The sequence below is a fragment of the Geospiza fortis genome, unplaced genomic scaffold (assembly GCF_000277835.1).
Source record: "Geospiza fortis unplaced genomic scaffold, GeoFor_1.0 scaffold346, whole genome shotgun sequence".
Taxonomy (NCBI): Eukaryota; Metazoa; Chordata; class Aves; order Passeriformes; family Thraupidae; genus Geospiza; species Geospiza fortis.
The window spans coordinates 542114-558115 of record NW_005054361.1 but is presented as its reverse complement, the minus strand read 5'-3'; the positions used below and the strand labels follow the sequence as shown (position 1 = coordinate 558115).

The window sequence follows — 16002 nt, the reverse complement described above, 5'->3', positions numbered from 1 at the left end:
GTTTCTTTATAATAGTTTAAATGGGAGCATTTTGTTTAACTGTAGTGACTGACCTGTTCAAAATAAAATATAAACATAAAATAAGATTAAAATAGACCACAAGGTCAAGACAAATGTTGAAGTAGATGGAATTGCCTATTGAAATAGAAATTAGCAGGAGTATTGAAGTGCCTGCTAGAATTTTATTTTGAATTTCAGGTATATTTCTGATTATAAAATGGTGTGTGATGATTTTATAGTAGATGCTATGTTGTGTATATAATATATTGGCTGATTGGAAGTCACCTTTTCCTACTGAATAGCTGAAGGTATTTTCAGAATTTGAATAAATATACAGTGAAAAGTAGTGTGCCAATCAAAACAGTTTCAAATATTCATATATACATCAGAGTGTATTCGTTTCTTATATATACTACATTCATGACCTTTTGCTATCCTTTTTGCAGGGAATTTCAAACAGAGACTTCACATTTTCAGAAGGAACTCAGAAATGTGTTTTGTGTATTTTAATCTGTCATAGAAATGATAAGTCCTTTAATGTTAATTCTGTGCTTACCAAGTTGATGGTAGGAAAGTAATATTGCTTTTATTGTGTTTGCTTGTTCATGTGGAACATTGAATTTCATCTCTTTTCATCTTTTTCTTCACAGCAAGCCACTGACAGTGAGGTAAAAGCAGGGGCAGTGCCATCACTCACAGTAAAGGTACTGTGCCTAACTCAGACAGTAGCATTTGAATAGTGGTGGCAAATTGTAACAAACCTGTTACTTTCTGTGTATTTCACTTAGAACATGAAAATGAGAGAAGTTTGAAATACAATACATAATTATTTTTTTTTCTCCTTAGTATGACACGGTGTCATTTTAGCAAGCCTTCTGCTCCAGTCAGAAAGTAATTGCAGTTTTAATTTTGATAGGCTTATCAGTAAGCCATCACAGAAACATTCTTTGGATAGAATGAAGTAGTTTTGGAAGTCATGAGAATATTTTTTCCAATGGCAATAAATGTTTGGTTACTCAAATGGGAAGTTTATAATCTTCAGCTGCCTTTTTGATTGTCAATAAACAAAAATAGACTTTCTTTTGTAAAAATACTTTCATAGCTTTAGCAATTAAAAAAATGTAGGAAAATCTAATTAGAAAATTGCAGTTCTTCATGAGATCTGGTGCCTGCAACTGATTGTAAAGAAAGTGTGTGTATGCGTGCACATGCATGTGCGTGCAAGTGTAATTTTTCCTCAGTATTGCCTAAAAAGGATCATGATTTTTATTTTTGACTTTAGGATGATCTTCTAAGAATATTAATGGATTTTAATTTTTGAGGATCTTGCAAGTTCTCTTTCTGTCTAGAGTGTAAAATTCAGAGGGTAACTGAACTGTTTGAACCAGATCCCCTCAGACTAGTGTGGTTTACTTGTACTTGGTCCAACATCTTTCTCTGCATTTTTTAGTGCTAAAAATGATACAGGATAAAACCACAATTCTGATAAAATCAGTGATAAGTCTGCTCGAAGAAGTTCAAATGAATGATGTATTTATATATTTCATAAGCTTCTTTAAATGAGAAGACACAGTTAATTCCCCATTCTCTTTTCTTGTTTATGCATCTTGTACCTTTTAGTGAAACAAAAGTACCAAATGTAGGAGTTACCATGAATTCAATTTTTTCTAGAATCTTCTGCGATAACTGGTGTATTGTTAAACATTGTTAAATCAGTGTTGATGTTAATTAAGTTAAAGTAGTCAAAGTAGTTTCCTAATACTTGAGTAATTTTAGAAGTAATAATATTCTAAATTGATTTAACCTGGCTCTAGTGAGCTCCTTGGTAGACCAGCAATGCAAAATAGGTAATATTAGAAATATGGTCTCTGTCTATGCTGACCACATTCAGATCTCAGTCACCACTATACTTTCATTTTAGATATGAGTTAGGGACACTGTTTTGATATCCATTGGTTTTGCAGTGGAATAGCTGTGCACGACAGAAGAAATGAGGGCCACTCCAGTTTTGCTGAGCTTTCACTATCTGGAGTTGTTGTGCTGAGTATGCTGTATATCGATTTTCTTATTTTGTTTGCAGTAAAAAAACCCCAAAACTTGAAATTATTCAGAAGACTATGCATTTCTGTTTGCAGTTAAAGGAAGTAATTTCTTTGGCTATCTTTGATTTTATTCTTCTTGGGGTTTTTTTTCACTATGATCACCTAACAAATGCAAAGTTTTATATTTGTTTGGATTTGAAGGAATGCTTTTGACGCATGCAAGGTATTAAGCCCTCAAATAATACTTTAGCTGTAGTGTGTCTTGGTTTAAAATGACAATAAACATGAGAAATCCCCTCAGGTTTATGTGATCTTGAAAGTTACTGTGCATCATTATTGGCTGTGAGTAAATAAGAATTGTAAAATGAAAATACTTGTTTTGAAGTTGAAATTTTACGTCCTTAAGCGTTGTTGCTGAATTGGTCTTTGCAGATTTTCGTATCTTTCTATTGGTTATGGATTTTTTTTCTTCTGTGCAGATTAATTAGTTGCTTCCTTTAAATACTTCTGTATGTCTCTTGATCTAGATAACAATCCAGAGCAGAGTGGCAGCACAGAAGCCATGCCTAGCCGTGTGTGTGCAAGCTCCATTAGCAGTGACCTGCGACCAGTTTGTCTTTAATGATTTGGGTAAATTATGGCACTAGCATCACAGCTGTTGTATTATTCTGTTACTTTTTCTGAGGTTTGAAAAGGTATAGCCCAGCCTCCAGCGAGTGCATTGTTGCAGATATACATTGTTGCAGTGGTTAAAGCAATTACAGGTTTGCCTTGCCTGCACTCCGCAGCTTTTTGACATGGCTTGGTGGAGGAAGATGAAGTAGGAAAGAGGGGAGTTGTTTCCTTGGTTGTGATATGATGTGTGACAGGTGAAGAGAGACAGAGTGGCAGCTTCATGATAGAGGCAAACCCCCCCCAGTTATCCTGTAGTACTTCTGTAGTCTTGGGTTATTTTGTTTGGCTGACATTTCTGTCTATGTAGAAATGCCAGTCTTGATCTACAAACAGGGACAGTAAGTTTGTCAACTGGGTAACAGTCTACCGTCTGTTCCCAAAGTAGAATCAGCTTTTTGAGGATCCTAATTTTTCCAGCTGTTGTTGGTTAGACTGCAGGTGGGGCTGCCTTTAAGACTATGTGGAGGAGCTGAAGGTCAGACAAGTGTGCCTGCTGCTTCAGTTGGAACTGCAGGCCATTTCTGCTCTGAAATGGGAAGTAATAGTCCCTGTTGAGACAGGGCTTTACTGACTGCTACTCTCATTTGAAGGGGCGGTTCTTATATTTTCTCAACACATGATAGAAGCAAATGGCTTTGTAGAATGCCAAAATTACAATGTAAATCTAATTTCTTTTTATATTTGCCATGTTCAGTGTGCTGAATTGTTTTATAGGTTATGCTTCAAGATACTTTGAGGCCCTAGTTTGCCTTTTACAAATTAAGGATTAAAAAAAAAAGGCAGTACAGTGATTTGTCCAGTGATTTGATAATGGTGAACTAATAGAGAAAGGATAATTTAGTAAAATAATTCCCAAAGTGCTAGGAAATATGCTGCTTTCATTTGGATGCTCCTGTTAATTGGTTTCATTTTGTGTTGTTTTTAGAACCAGATTCATCAGAAACTGTGGTCCTGTCTGTCTTTTTGAAGGAGAATTGTTCTCCACCAGAACTAGAAGGGACTTGCATGGTTTCTTATAATATACCAACAGGTAAGCCACTGGAGGCTTGAAAGTGATGTGCCTTTTTTTTTTGAAGCCTTTTTTCCTATGTGTTTCTTATAAATCTTATTTTGAAATATACTAAAGGCAGTAGTAATTAAAGAAATAATGTTTAGCTAGTCTTCAGTTTTAGTTAATATTTTATGTTGCATCAATTTGTGTAATTGGTCTTACAGAGGTAAAATCAGAAGCTTTTTGCTTGGGAAACAGCTGTACCAGCTTTCTCACTCTGTCCTATCAATTTGTTTCTGTTCTGCTCCACCTCTTGGAGTGAGAAGTTTATTACATCTTTATGACTTTTCACCCTTCTGGTCTGCCAACAAATGTGATGATAATGCCTCCCCACAGAGAATGAGATCTGAATAAGCATTGGGAGTGATTATTCCTCACTTCCTTTTTAACAGATGAACATACTCATTCCAAATAATAAACCAAGCCCAAGAAATATTATTTTATGATGTTACAGTGTCCTAGTGATAGAATATGTAAATGTATTCTGCTATCCATAACTGAAGGTTTATTAGCTTAGTGTTCTACACTCAGCCTTGTGAATGTGTCAGGCTACTGAGAAACTGTATTTAGGCAAGGCTTACATGTTAAATGTTGCATAAACCAGTTTAAGCTGTCAGTTCTTGCTGCTTGGCTTTGCTCCTGCACCTCCTCCCCTGTTTGGTCACACAGACACCAGTTGTTTCTCAGCCAGATTTGCTGATTTGGTTCACTGTGCAAAGACAGAGCTGTGCCAGCACAAATGGAGTAGATTGGCATGAAAGAAGTGCATGTATACTAAGGGCTTCCGTGGAGGGTGGTGGTCTTGAGTACCTTATCCTATATCGACACTTTTATGTAAATATTTTCTTTGTATCACTTCACACTTGAAGCATTGTGTTTATGATGGTAGTCTTGGCTGTGTGGTGACTGAAATGTTTATTTCTAGAAAAATAATGAACTGGGTGTTTCTAAAGAAAAGGAAGCCGTCCCTTTTAATTGGGAACCTGTATGAACAGCTTGTACAACTTCAGTCCCTCTGTCCTGTGATTCTGACTACATATTCCTTGTGAGATGCTGTGCATTCATAACTGTCCAAATTAGTGATGTGGCCTTAGACAGGTTTTTGGAATGACTGAATAGGTAGCACACTAGTGAGTGTCTTGGATCCTCTGATTTTGAAAGCTTGCTTTTTTGCTGGTCTTGTTTCTGTAATTTTGCTTCCTAAGGCTGGAAAATAAATGTATTATTTCTTTCAGGTAATGCTAATAAAGCTTAAATTATTTTAGATATTAAGTTGGATTTTGCAACCCTTTTGGTTAGGGAAGTAAGAAAAGCTTGCATCTTGAATGTGTTTGATGGTTTATAGTCTATTAAAAAAAAGAACAAGCAGACATGACAACTAACAGAATTATTAAAACTGAAGAATAAATTTTAAAAACTTATCTTTGGTTGGTTGAATTTCGAAGACTTTTAAGTAAAGTAACATAATTAGGATTAGGGCTAGGATCTGCCAATTTTTTATATATTTATTTAAATAATTAATTTGAGATAGTTCTGTGAAATTACGTACAAATACTTGTTACTTGGCAGTCAAATCCCTAAGTGTAATACCCTAGTAAACAAACTTTAAGACTTTTGTGACTTCATTTTATCTGAACAGAGACTGTTTCCTCTTTAGTTTTTTAAAGATATCCATATTTGTGGCCAAATCACTCTTCAGTCTATCTCTGTGGGATTCAGACAGCTGAAGCTTGATGAGTCAGTCACTTGGATGGAGTTGCACTATTGATGAATATGGTCTCATGTCTGGTTTTGGCTAGTATTATGTCTTTATGTATTGTCTACTTAATAAATGTGCCTTAAGTTTTTAAACCCCTGTTATATTTCCTTTTTTTAAAATTTGAGTAATATCTCATGTTTTTTTTTTTCCCCATTTTGTCCTGTTGCTGCTCATATGGCAGAGCTCAATCCTGAAGGTGAGTGAATGCAAAAATTGCCAAGTTTTATGAATGACAGTGTATGCTGAATTAAACAGATTTGGAAGGGAGCTGTTATTTTGCCTATTATTTCTCTAAGTCCTTATTATTCTTGGTTTGATGCTATGAAGCTGAGGATATAGAGAACAGAAGGTCCTAAGGACATTTCTTGGTGAAGGACATTTCTCATTTGTAATATGGGAATTTTGTGTAAGTATTAAGTTCTTTGTACATTGAGATTGGAAATTGGAAACAATTATACTTTCTTATATCTGTTTTTTTCCCAGGTTTAGCAGCTAAGCAGCTAAATTATATCTTTAGTGCAACTGAAACAGCAATTAAGCATTTATGCTGTTTGGGCTGAATAGCTCTGAGAATGATGTCACAACATGTCCTCATTCCAACTCCTATTGCAAACATTGCATTCAAGGCTGCAAGGCTGCTCTCTGTCTGAGACTACCAGCAGTACAAAACTTAGCTGTGATTGTGGTAGATACAATTCATGGATAAGGTACAATTAAGAGACAAAAAAGACTGGAAAATTAGCTTATGTATATGAAGACTAAAAAGAGAAGGGTGGTTTTTGCAGTGTAGTTGTAGATGTGTTGAAAAGATGTGCTGCTTGTAGAAGATATTTTATGAACTTTAAAAATAAACATATTAAATACACATTTTGTCGTGTTTTGAGAAGGTGAAAAAGTTGATTGTCATACATTTAGAGATCAATTGAAAGGGACTTTCCAGTTTTGCAGTTTTTCTAAACCAAAGTTATAGATGAGTATATGAGAGTCTTATTTTTCAATACTTATGCTCTTTTGAGCTTACTAAGTGCAGTAAAAAAAAGCAGGAAGGTAACTGTTACTGTTCCCCACCTTTTCTGGTTTCTGGATATTTCAATGGACCTTGAGGTGTTGTACAGGAAATAGATGCTTGAAACATCTCAATAAGATATTGCTCTTGACAAGAATAACTGTTACCCTGTGGCATGTTTCTGCTAGACAAAGTAATTAAAAAAATTAATGATCAATAAACTGTATTAAAACAAGTGTATACGGTTTGAAAGAATACTATTCTAAAAATGAAGGTCAGACTTTTGTTTTAAGAAATATCAAAACAAGATGAAAACCTTGTTCTGAGGAGAATATTGCAGAGCATGGTAAACTTTGTAGAATTATCTGTGACAAAATCTTTTTTGGATTACTGTGGGATACACTGCACTGCATAAACTCAGGATCAACAATACCAGAGCAAATATTATTTCTCTGAATATTTAACATGCTAAGTTGGGACATCTGAGTTTTAATACTTTTTATCATGCACATTGATTTATATTTCAAATATAACTAAATAAATGCATGAGGAATTTGGAAATGAAATAGTATCTACAGGGCATGCAACTGTTTTATTACTTAAGTGCATAGTATGCCTTTAAATACTAGCACCTTATAGGATAACATTAGACATCCTCTGATTTTTTTCAGATTAGAGGACAATCTGAATGTCCTTTTTTTTTCTTCATTATAGTGCTAAAAATGTGTATCATGCAAAGTATCAACTCTAAATGAAGTGAGATGTGTTGCTAGACAGAACATCAATGGGTTGAGGAAATTGTGCTTCCCACACGTAGCTACTACTTTGTTTCCTTAGTGCCACTTAAAATTCTGAAATACTCTGAGACATTTCCCAGCAAGTTTTAACTGTAGTGATAAATTTTGTTGCAGCTTTTTGGTTTGTTTTTCTTATATGTAGCTGTTTTGGATTAATCAACTAGAAATCTCCCCAGTCTCCTCCAAAAGCTAGATAATACTTGATTTAATTTTGATTTGACCTTTGTCTGAAATATTGAAAAGTTATGTTTATGATGAGGTAGACTGACAGCAGACCATGTAGAAAAAAGCTGGTCTGAAAAAAGCAAGAAAAATGTCTTGTTTTAAATATAAATATATATCAAAATCTTTTTGCCTACTTTTGCTACCTATATTTCCTGTTGATAAACCTCCTTATCTAAGTTTAATACTAAGATGCTTGTGTTATGCTGTCATCAAGAAAAATTTTACTTTTCCTATCAGATGATGAAGATACACTTGAATGAATCGTTCTGACAGATCATGGGTTTATTTTCAAGTATTCCTTTAGGAATTTTCCTTGGAACCTGGAGACACTCTAATTTTGAAGACCTGTCTTCAGTTTGAATGAATCTTCTGCTCAATTTTCTATGATTTTATATTTATAAGCTGCTGCAGAACAGTTACTTGGAGGCATTATCAGCCAGCCAAAACAGCTTGTGAATTGACGAGCACAGAGAGTAATCTGAGCCTTATGATAGCATTTTTCCCTGACATGAGTCTTAGAAGTAATTTTTTCATTGGAAGATATCTGAGGAGCAGCAAACAAACAAAATTACTAGCACAACAGGTTTATTGGATGGCTATTGAATGTTTGAGCTCAATTCTTATACTCTCTGGGTATACCTCTGTGTACTGATCAGTTTCATGACTTTTCTGACACCAGCTTACTTTATTGTCTCTAAAAATCTATTATGTTAAACAAGGTTTTCCTGTAGGTGCTTCATCAAAAATTGTCCTTAAAAATCCCACAATCTGTCTTCTCAACAGAGCAAGTACTCCATATTTCACAGCAATAAGCACTTTTGCCTTTTGCATAGAACATACCAGGCGATCTCTGACATGCCAGCAATTTGAAACAATATTTATATCTGAGAAAATTTTTGACACATTCAAATGTGTTTTCTAAATGTTAATGTTAAAACTTCCTCTTTTCTCCTGCACCATTCTGATGAAATTACTTGTGATAGTAGATCCCAATATTAAGAGCAGCAGCCAGTTTGTTCTACAGTTCTGTTTTATTATGATGCAATAAGTTGAAATACAGAATTTAATGTAGATTTGGAATGTATCCATTGGATCCATTCTTTTTCTAAGCCACAAACCTCTGACAGATAATATGAAGGTTGCATAGATGTTATTTAAGAGTGTATAAAAAAAGAGTAAATATACTCATAAAGTGCATTTGGTTTGTGATATTCCTGATGAAAATGTTGATGCTTCAATTCTGTATTTGAAGCATTGGGAGTAATTGCAGTGGTTTTTTTGTGTTAAAGTGGTATTGTTAGTTTAGAGCATTAAATAAAACTAATCTTCATTCCATGTTAATTAGTGTAAGTATAGTATGCAGTAGTTTTATTAATAACTCTTATTTTCCCATCTACATAAAGATGTTCACTTTAGAAGGTAATTGGAAGCATTCAAATTTAAAGATATTTTAGGTGAAAAATTTTAAGAAGAATGAGAATTTTATATAGTTTTGGTTTTAAGACATTCCTTAATCACATTAAATATCTTGTTATACCTCTTTGAGGACAGCAGTATTAAGTATCCTGTATTCAGAATGTGGAAATGAAAAATCTGTGTTCTTTCATTTTAGGAATACCAAGAGTTTCACAGTGTAGCTTCAGTCTGCCTTTGAAGTTAGTTTGCTTTCCAGCTCAACCTTCAAAAGCAGCAAACCACAAGCTAACTATTGATACCAACAAACCTCCCATCAGTTTTGTCACCATTTTTCCAGGTAGGTTTTTAAATATAAAAGGTGTTAGAAGCTCCCAACAGGAATTGTTTGTCCATGTGAAGTAATGAAGAAAGTAAAAAATCTTATGTTAGTATATTAAAAAATATATTTTGGAAGAAATGATGGCATAGTATTTCAACAATAATACACCTGGGGTAGTATACCCATCTCTGGTAAAACTGCATATTTCTTTACATGGTATAGATCTAATTTTTATGTATGCAGACAATAATTTTACATAAAATTACTTAAGCAGTGTTGGAACGGGGAAATCATGGGCATTCATTTAAAAAAAGGTGAGCAGGGCAAAGCAGAAGTAGTAAATGTTGTATGTAAGGGGTACATTTGCTTTGGAGGATGACTTGTGGAGTATTTGATGTATCAGTCTGAAGCTGACTATATTTAATAATTTCAGTTACCTTCTTCAACCAAAAAGAAGACTTGAACATATTACTATTTTCTGATGTACAACACCAAACTGTGTTCTCTATTCAGCATTATATTAAAGTAGCTTGAAGAGAGAAGTTCATTTCCACTTAGGACTGGAGGAAGAAGAATGAAATTGAGTACTATAAAGTATAGTGTTAAGAAGATAAGTTTTGCTGTAATTATGTGCTCGCGATTGGAAGAGAGAGGAGGTGGAAGTTACCACAGGAGTACTCTGTGGTACAATACATTCTAATCATAAGCAAAGAAATAAAAATTGAGGATGCATTACACAAAATGTTTCTATGCAGGAAACCAGTATCATGTTACTGTGCACTGGCAAACTAAGTGCTAGTTGCTGATATTAAATAAAATAGAATACATATAACTCAAAAGTGGAGAAAAATGTTATCTAGAGATTTCAAGAGAATTAAAGGAAAGTGACTCATTTAGCTTAATAATACACAGGCAAAAAAAAGATAATACAGTTGATTTCAGTAAATATTTTGTGGCTATATCATGGGTCTAGATGATCATATTAGCACAAGAAGAAATTAATAAACAGGGATTATAATGTGATTGTGAGTAAGTTCAGTCTGGCAGTGATTAAGTTTTAGAAATTCAGATGACTAAGGTTCTGGAACAATTTGCTGAGAGCTGTATGGGCCAACAACTTTACTATTGTATTTTTAAGGATTAGCTGCATCTCTTTATAAGCTTATATAATATATTTGTCTGAGAACAGTGATGTAGGCTTTGTTGGTGTGTTGTTGTTTCTTTGTTTTGTTTGGTTTTTTCTTGTAGCATGATTCTCTTCATTTTAAGGGTAAATATAGCTTTACTCTCAACTGGATGTGCAACATTTTTTTTAAGGGTCTCTATTTTGAGGTTTTTAATAATGAGCTTCCATTATGGCTAAGCAATAATGCTTTCAGAATAGCACATTGTATTTTATTTTTAGCCTAGGGATTCATTGTTGAGAATACAAAACAAAGCATAGGACCAAGGAGGTATTAAAATGTTCTGATTTCTGTTCATTCCATTTACAGTGATTAAATAAAAAGAGTATGCTGTTTATTATGTTTATATTTATTATTTTGATGTAATTTGTGAACAAAATTTGAATTGGTAAATGCAATAAGAGTACTATCTCTTCTCCCTTTTTTGGCTTTTTTTCAGGAGAAGTCGTGGGAGTAGTGGTGACAAAGAATAGTTTTAAAAATATAATATTCTAAAATCAAACCTTTTTAACTGGTACAATCCACTATATGGAATGAAAAGAAAGATGTACATGGATGGGCTTTGCAGAGTAGCTAGTTTTAGCAAGCTGAATGTTTGTTTTGCTCTGTGCTGAAAGCTAAAAAGAGAGTGGGCTTAAGCATTTTAATGATAATTTCTGCAAAAGTTTTGCATAAATATCTGAATTAAGGGTGACCTTGCATCTGGTAAAAGTGGTAGTCTTTGGGCTGTACAATAATTGCAGTTCTTTTAGAATGTACAGACTGAACCTCTGGGAAACAACTTGTTGTTTTCAGGCCGGGGAAGGGAAACAGTGTGTGGCTCACATTCCACCTGTGAATGAAGGAAGGGTGTACCAAACTGCTGATATTTGTTACTTTTGAACCCTAAGAAGGGAAACAATCACATTCAATTGCTTGTTCAAAGATTGATATAGTCCTGGCTATGGATTGAGGTTTGCTGAATGCCAGTGTCAAATTACAGAAAATGGTATTTAACTTTCTTTTTCAGACTTTGTTGATCCGTCTGAAGGTGACCAAGCAAATGCTCTCGGATTTCAGTTTTTAACTGGTTCAAAAACCACTCTTCTTGCTTCAAAAACATCACGTAAGTTCTGTCAGTATTAGAGTAAAAGAAGCCTGATCATCAGTTAGAATATGTCCAAAATGAGAGTGTGGATCATACAAAGAAGGATAATCAGTGTTTGTAAATTAACACAGGAGTTTCAAAGTGTTAATTGATGGTTTCTTACCTCCTTTCAAGAATAAAATTGTATAACAAAACAAAAAATCATACTCGAAATATAGTACACTACAGTGGTAGTTCTCTGAAGAAACTGGATTTTCTTAAAGCTTTTAGCAATGTTTTTATTAATAAACTAAAACTGTCATTATAATAATGGAAAAACCCCTCATCTTAAAGGAATTTCAACATCTGTGTTTGGAATTAGTCACCTACTGAAATTTTTGAAAGGGATTAAAAAGGAAGTTTCTAACTTCCCTCTGACTTTGAGTCATCCTTGACTTAAATTAAGCATCAGACCCTACTTGCTTCTCTACATCTGAGTAAATGCTCATCTCTTCCTTTAAGTGTCTGTATATCTTTGTAAGTAAGAGATTATGGATTCATGATCCTTCTTATTATGTTTAAAGAGTGTATGAACATGCATGTAGATAAGCTGTTACCTGATCCAGTATCTCTTGTATAGGGCAGTTTGTGATTTAAATAGTCCTGTTCCAGGCATCTAAATTTGTGCTCTTTGAAAGAGATAGGTTCTCTTAATTTTCAACAGTTTATGGTCCTGCTCTGTACAACTGCTCAACTTGCTAAACCCTTTCTTGGCATGTGCCTTGGAACCACATAAGTTCAATTGTGTTTTGCATTTTCCATGCCAGCAGAGCACAAAGTGTTCATTTAATACAGCAGACTACAAACTGAAAAGCTAGAAAAGCAACTGTGCACTGCAGAGGGTTCAGTTGGAACGCTGTGTGAATGCTTTGTGGAAACTGCTTTGAGTGAAAAATCACAATTTGGTTTGTCGATGTGAATTTTTTTCAACACCGAGATAATATTCCTTACTGTTTTCAGAAATCCATATTTGTGATGCGCAATATAAATATTGATGGGGTCAGCTGTGACCTATGAAATAACATGTAACACCTTTTGTAATGTAATCATATGTGTTAAAAACAGAAACCATCTGGAGAGTAATTTTAATTTTACTAAGAATTGTTTTACATTTCTAAGGATCAAATCCATCTGTATTGTTTTTTGTACGCATTATTTACATGCTGTTTTATTGTTACTTTGTTTTTAATATTTCTTCGAATAGGAGATCTTAAACAGATTTAACTGAACTAGAAGTGCAATAATAGTTTTCAACAATCAAAGTATTGAAAGGATTTACAAATAACTTTTTCCTGGTTGCAGTTCAAATCTTTGTTTTGGAGTTTTTCTTGCATAGTTGTTAAATCTGATTGCTGTAAGGACAAATTTGTTTCTGTGTAATGAATATATTTCAGTTTCTATTGAAGGCCATAACTTTTAATCACACACATCCCTACCCCCAATCTTCAATCTTTTCCTCTCAGGTTTGTTTATTCACCAGCTAGGAATGACGCTTGCAGTCTTAGAATAAACTTTCCCACACTACTTTACTTGTGAAGTTCACTTTACAAAGGAGCTTCACAATGTCTGTTTCTCTTAGTGTGGCTACTCATTTACTGTGTATGGGAATCCTAACTTTAGAAAACAAATGAGTAGTATGATGTCACTTTCTATGTTAACAGCCTGTTTCCAGCATCCACTTCATGTGTTGAACTGAGTTGGTTAGAGAAGGTCTTAGGGGGGGAATGTGCTTATTTGAAATGTAACTAACAAAATCTTATTTAAAGGTAGATATTTGTAAGAACTCTGATAGTCAGTCATAATTCAGAATATTTTTATATACAGAGACTGGATTATATAAAAGCATTTTTTGGTGGAATATCATGATACTGAAATGATTGTGCTTGACTGAACAGATCTTCTGTGAAACTAATGAGTGTTGATGAAATTATCTATTATTTGATAGGTACTTACTCTGCTATGTAACACTGAGTTTATACTTTGTAAAAGCGCTTGTATAGCATTTTAACTGAGGAAGTGTTCTTCAAAAAGAAACCTCAATGTGTAGATAAATTTTTACTAGAAGAAATGGTATTTCAGAAAAGTAAAAGAAGTTTTTAAGGTCAAATCTTATTTCTGGTTTTCCATGAAAGGAGTTTATCATGGACAATGGAAGAAGACCTCTTTTTCCAATATTCCTATCAAATGGACCTTAAGTTCTGAATGGGAAGAGCTGCATGTAGCAATGAAGGTTGCCAAGGTTCAGTTGGGTTTCATTGCTGAAGCTGCAAACAGGAGCAACATCTGTTTTCATGTTAGTTTTTAATTCTATTAGCTAATCCATTTTAACCAGTGTAGCAATTGAAGATATTACTTCAGCTTGTCAAGACTGCTGCAAAGAAACCCAGCCTGAAGTAGGTATTGACAGAAAATATATATTAGAGGTAGCTTGCACCAGCTGGATTAAGACTTTAAGGCATTTTTTTTGGGCTGAAAATTTTAAAATTGTCTTTTAATCAAAATTTAAGGAGGGCTTGACTGCTAACTGTGGCTGGGGGGTTTTTCTTCTGATGTGAGTTTCCTAGCTGAGAAGTAAACTGAATCTTCTGAAGTTCCTACTGGCTGAACAGCTATTCCTAATGCAGGTTGTACTATTTGGTCAGCCTGTTGTAGTGTGAAAAGACTTTGTATGCTATTTAATTTATTGGTACCCGTCAGTTTCCTGCTTTTCTGATAGAGAAATTTCTGAAAATCTGTTGTAATTTTCTGTAATGGAGCTTATTTTAACAAAAAGACTACTACAAATTGGTTAACCATCATAAAAGCATGGGATGAACAGAAGCACAGTTACTTATTTTTTCTTTTTCGCTGTATTTCTGTTTAAAGCATGTGTTCAGTTTAACTACAGATTCTCAGTTTTGTAACATTTCCAAATCTAATTTGTCCTTTTCGAGACTTGGAACATCACAGAAAAGCAAATGACTGCAATGTTCTCTACTCAGACCATGGTAAAATTAGATTGTGTTTGTATTGACCAACAAACAGTGTATGGAAACTAAATGTACAATTTGGAGGAAATTAGTTTTGTCCATTTTAAACCATTAATGTATTAGATATGTCAATTATAAATGGAATGACTGTTGATTTGGCCTGAAAACATCTGACCTAATTTCCGTCAAGGAAAAACCACTTCAGGCAAAGTATAGTCATACATCCAAGTAAGTCCAGCCATTACATTGTGAGTGTTTAAAAAATGGATATTAGGTCAAATGCTATCTTTAGCAGATGGTGTTCTTTTCTTTAATAAGCATGTTTTTAAATAAAACTTGCTTCTTTCCTGTTACACTGTAAACAGAATTTGTCATTCGGTATTCAGTGAAATACATATCCCGGGAATGATGCCAGTGGTAATGTCAAACAATCTTGAATTAGTAATGTTGAGAAAATTTAAAATAAGTACATTCAAGTTTAAAAGAATTCTGGTTAATTTGATTTACTGTGGACCTTTTTAACAAGAGCAAAAGAAAAGGAATGATTTTGTGTCAAGTTCTCATAGCTACATTTCTATCTATCCTTTTTTTGTTAGTTATTGGCAGATGTATAATGAAAAGATGTAAGGACCTAATTTTTGAAAATGCTTTATCTGAAAAAATTAAAATTAAAAGGCTCCTATGATTTTCCACACTGCTTTTCTCAACATTTATTAATTATTATCAGTTAATTCTGTTAATTAAACTAATAGTAATATTAGTTAATTCTGATTTCATAGAAGCTGGAGAGAGGATTATATAAACATGAACTAGAAATAAAATCTATTATATCTATCTATTATACTAGTAATACCAGTACTAGCCTGGTACTTTGAAATTCACTAAAATCTGATGAGTTAAATGAACTTGCTGGGACAGATAGCGCTACCTATCAGGATTTGGTTTTTCACTTCAGTTTATATTAATACTTTTGATTTCTACACTGAGCCATTTTTACGAAGTCATAGTATGTAGTTGGATAAGAATCACTTTGTACTAATATTGTACTAATATTGTTGTTTTTAAAGTGAAGCAGCACAGTCAATAAAATACAAGTATTTCTTTAACACTAGTGAATGTACATGTCTTAAGAAAATCTCATGTAGACATTGGATACAGTTAATAAGTTCAATTTGAGTGTAAGCTGAACTGTTGTATAGAAAATCTGTGTGTCAGAAAACTGTGTTTATTAGTCCTGTATTTGTTCTTGCACTCAAAGAACGATACAGGATTCAGAGTGATCAGTTGGAAGACCTTTGGCTGGTAACAAAAGAGCTCATACACCGACTACAGGAGCATTTCAAGAAGCAAAACTGCAAGGATTTTTCATGTACCTTTTCTGGTTCAATTCCCCTGCAAGAATATTTTGAACTAATTGATCGACATTTTGAGGT

The 16002-nt window shown here is 33.8% G+C and overlaps 1 protein-coding gene across 1 annotated transcript in view; it reads left to right on the top strand.

Annotated features, from left to right (window-relative positions):
* The window catches only part of BBS9 (Bardet-Biedl syndrome 9), a 288972-nt gene that overhangs the window by 59478 nt on the left and 213492 nt on the right, over positions 1–16002 (top strand). Inside the window, exons 12-18 of the mRNA XM_031059382.1 lie at positions 651–704; positions 2570–2672; positions 3643–3747; positions 5709–5723; positions 9168–9308; positions 11484–11579; positions 15828–16000. Of these exons, the coding sequence (XP_030915242.1) occupies positions 651–704; positions 2570–2672; positions 3643–3747; positions 5709–5723; positions 9168–9308; positions 11484–11579; positions 15828–16000 (687 nt within the window). The remainder of the gene's footprint in view (positions 1–650; positions 705–2569; positions 2673–3642; positions 3748–5708; positions 5724–9167; positions 9309–11483; positions 11580–15827; positions 16001–16002) is intronic.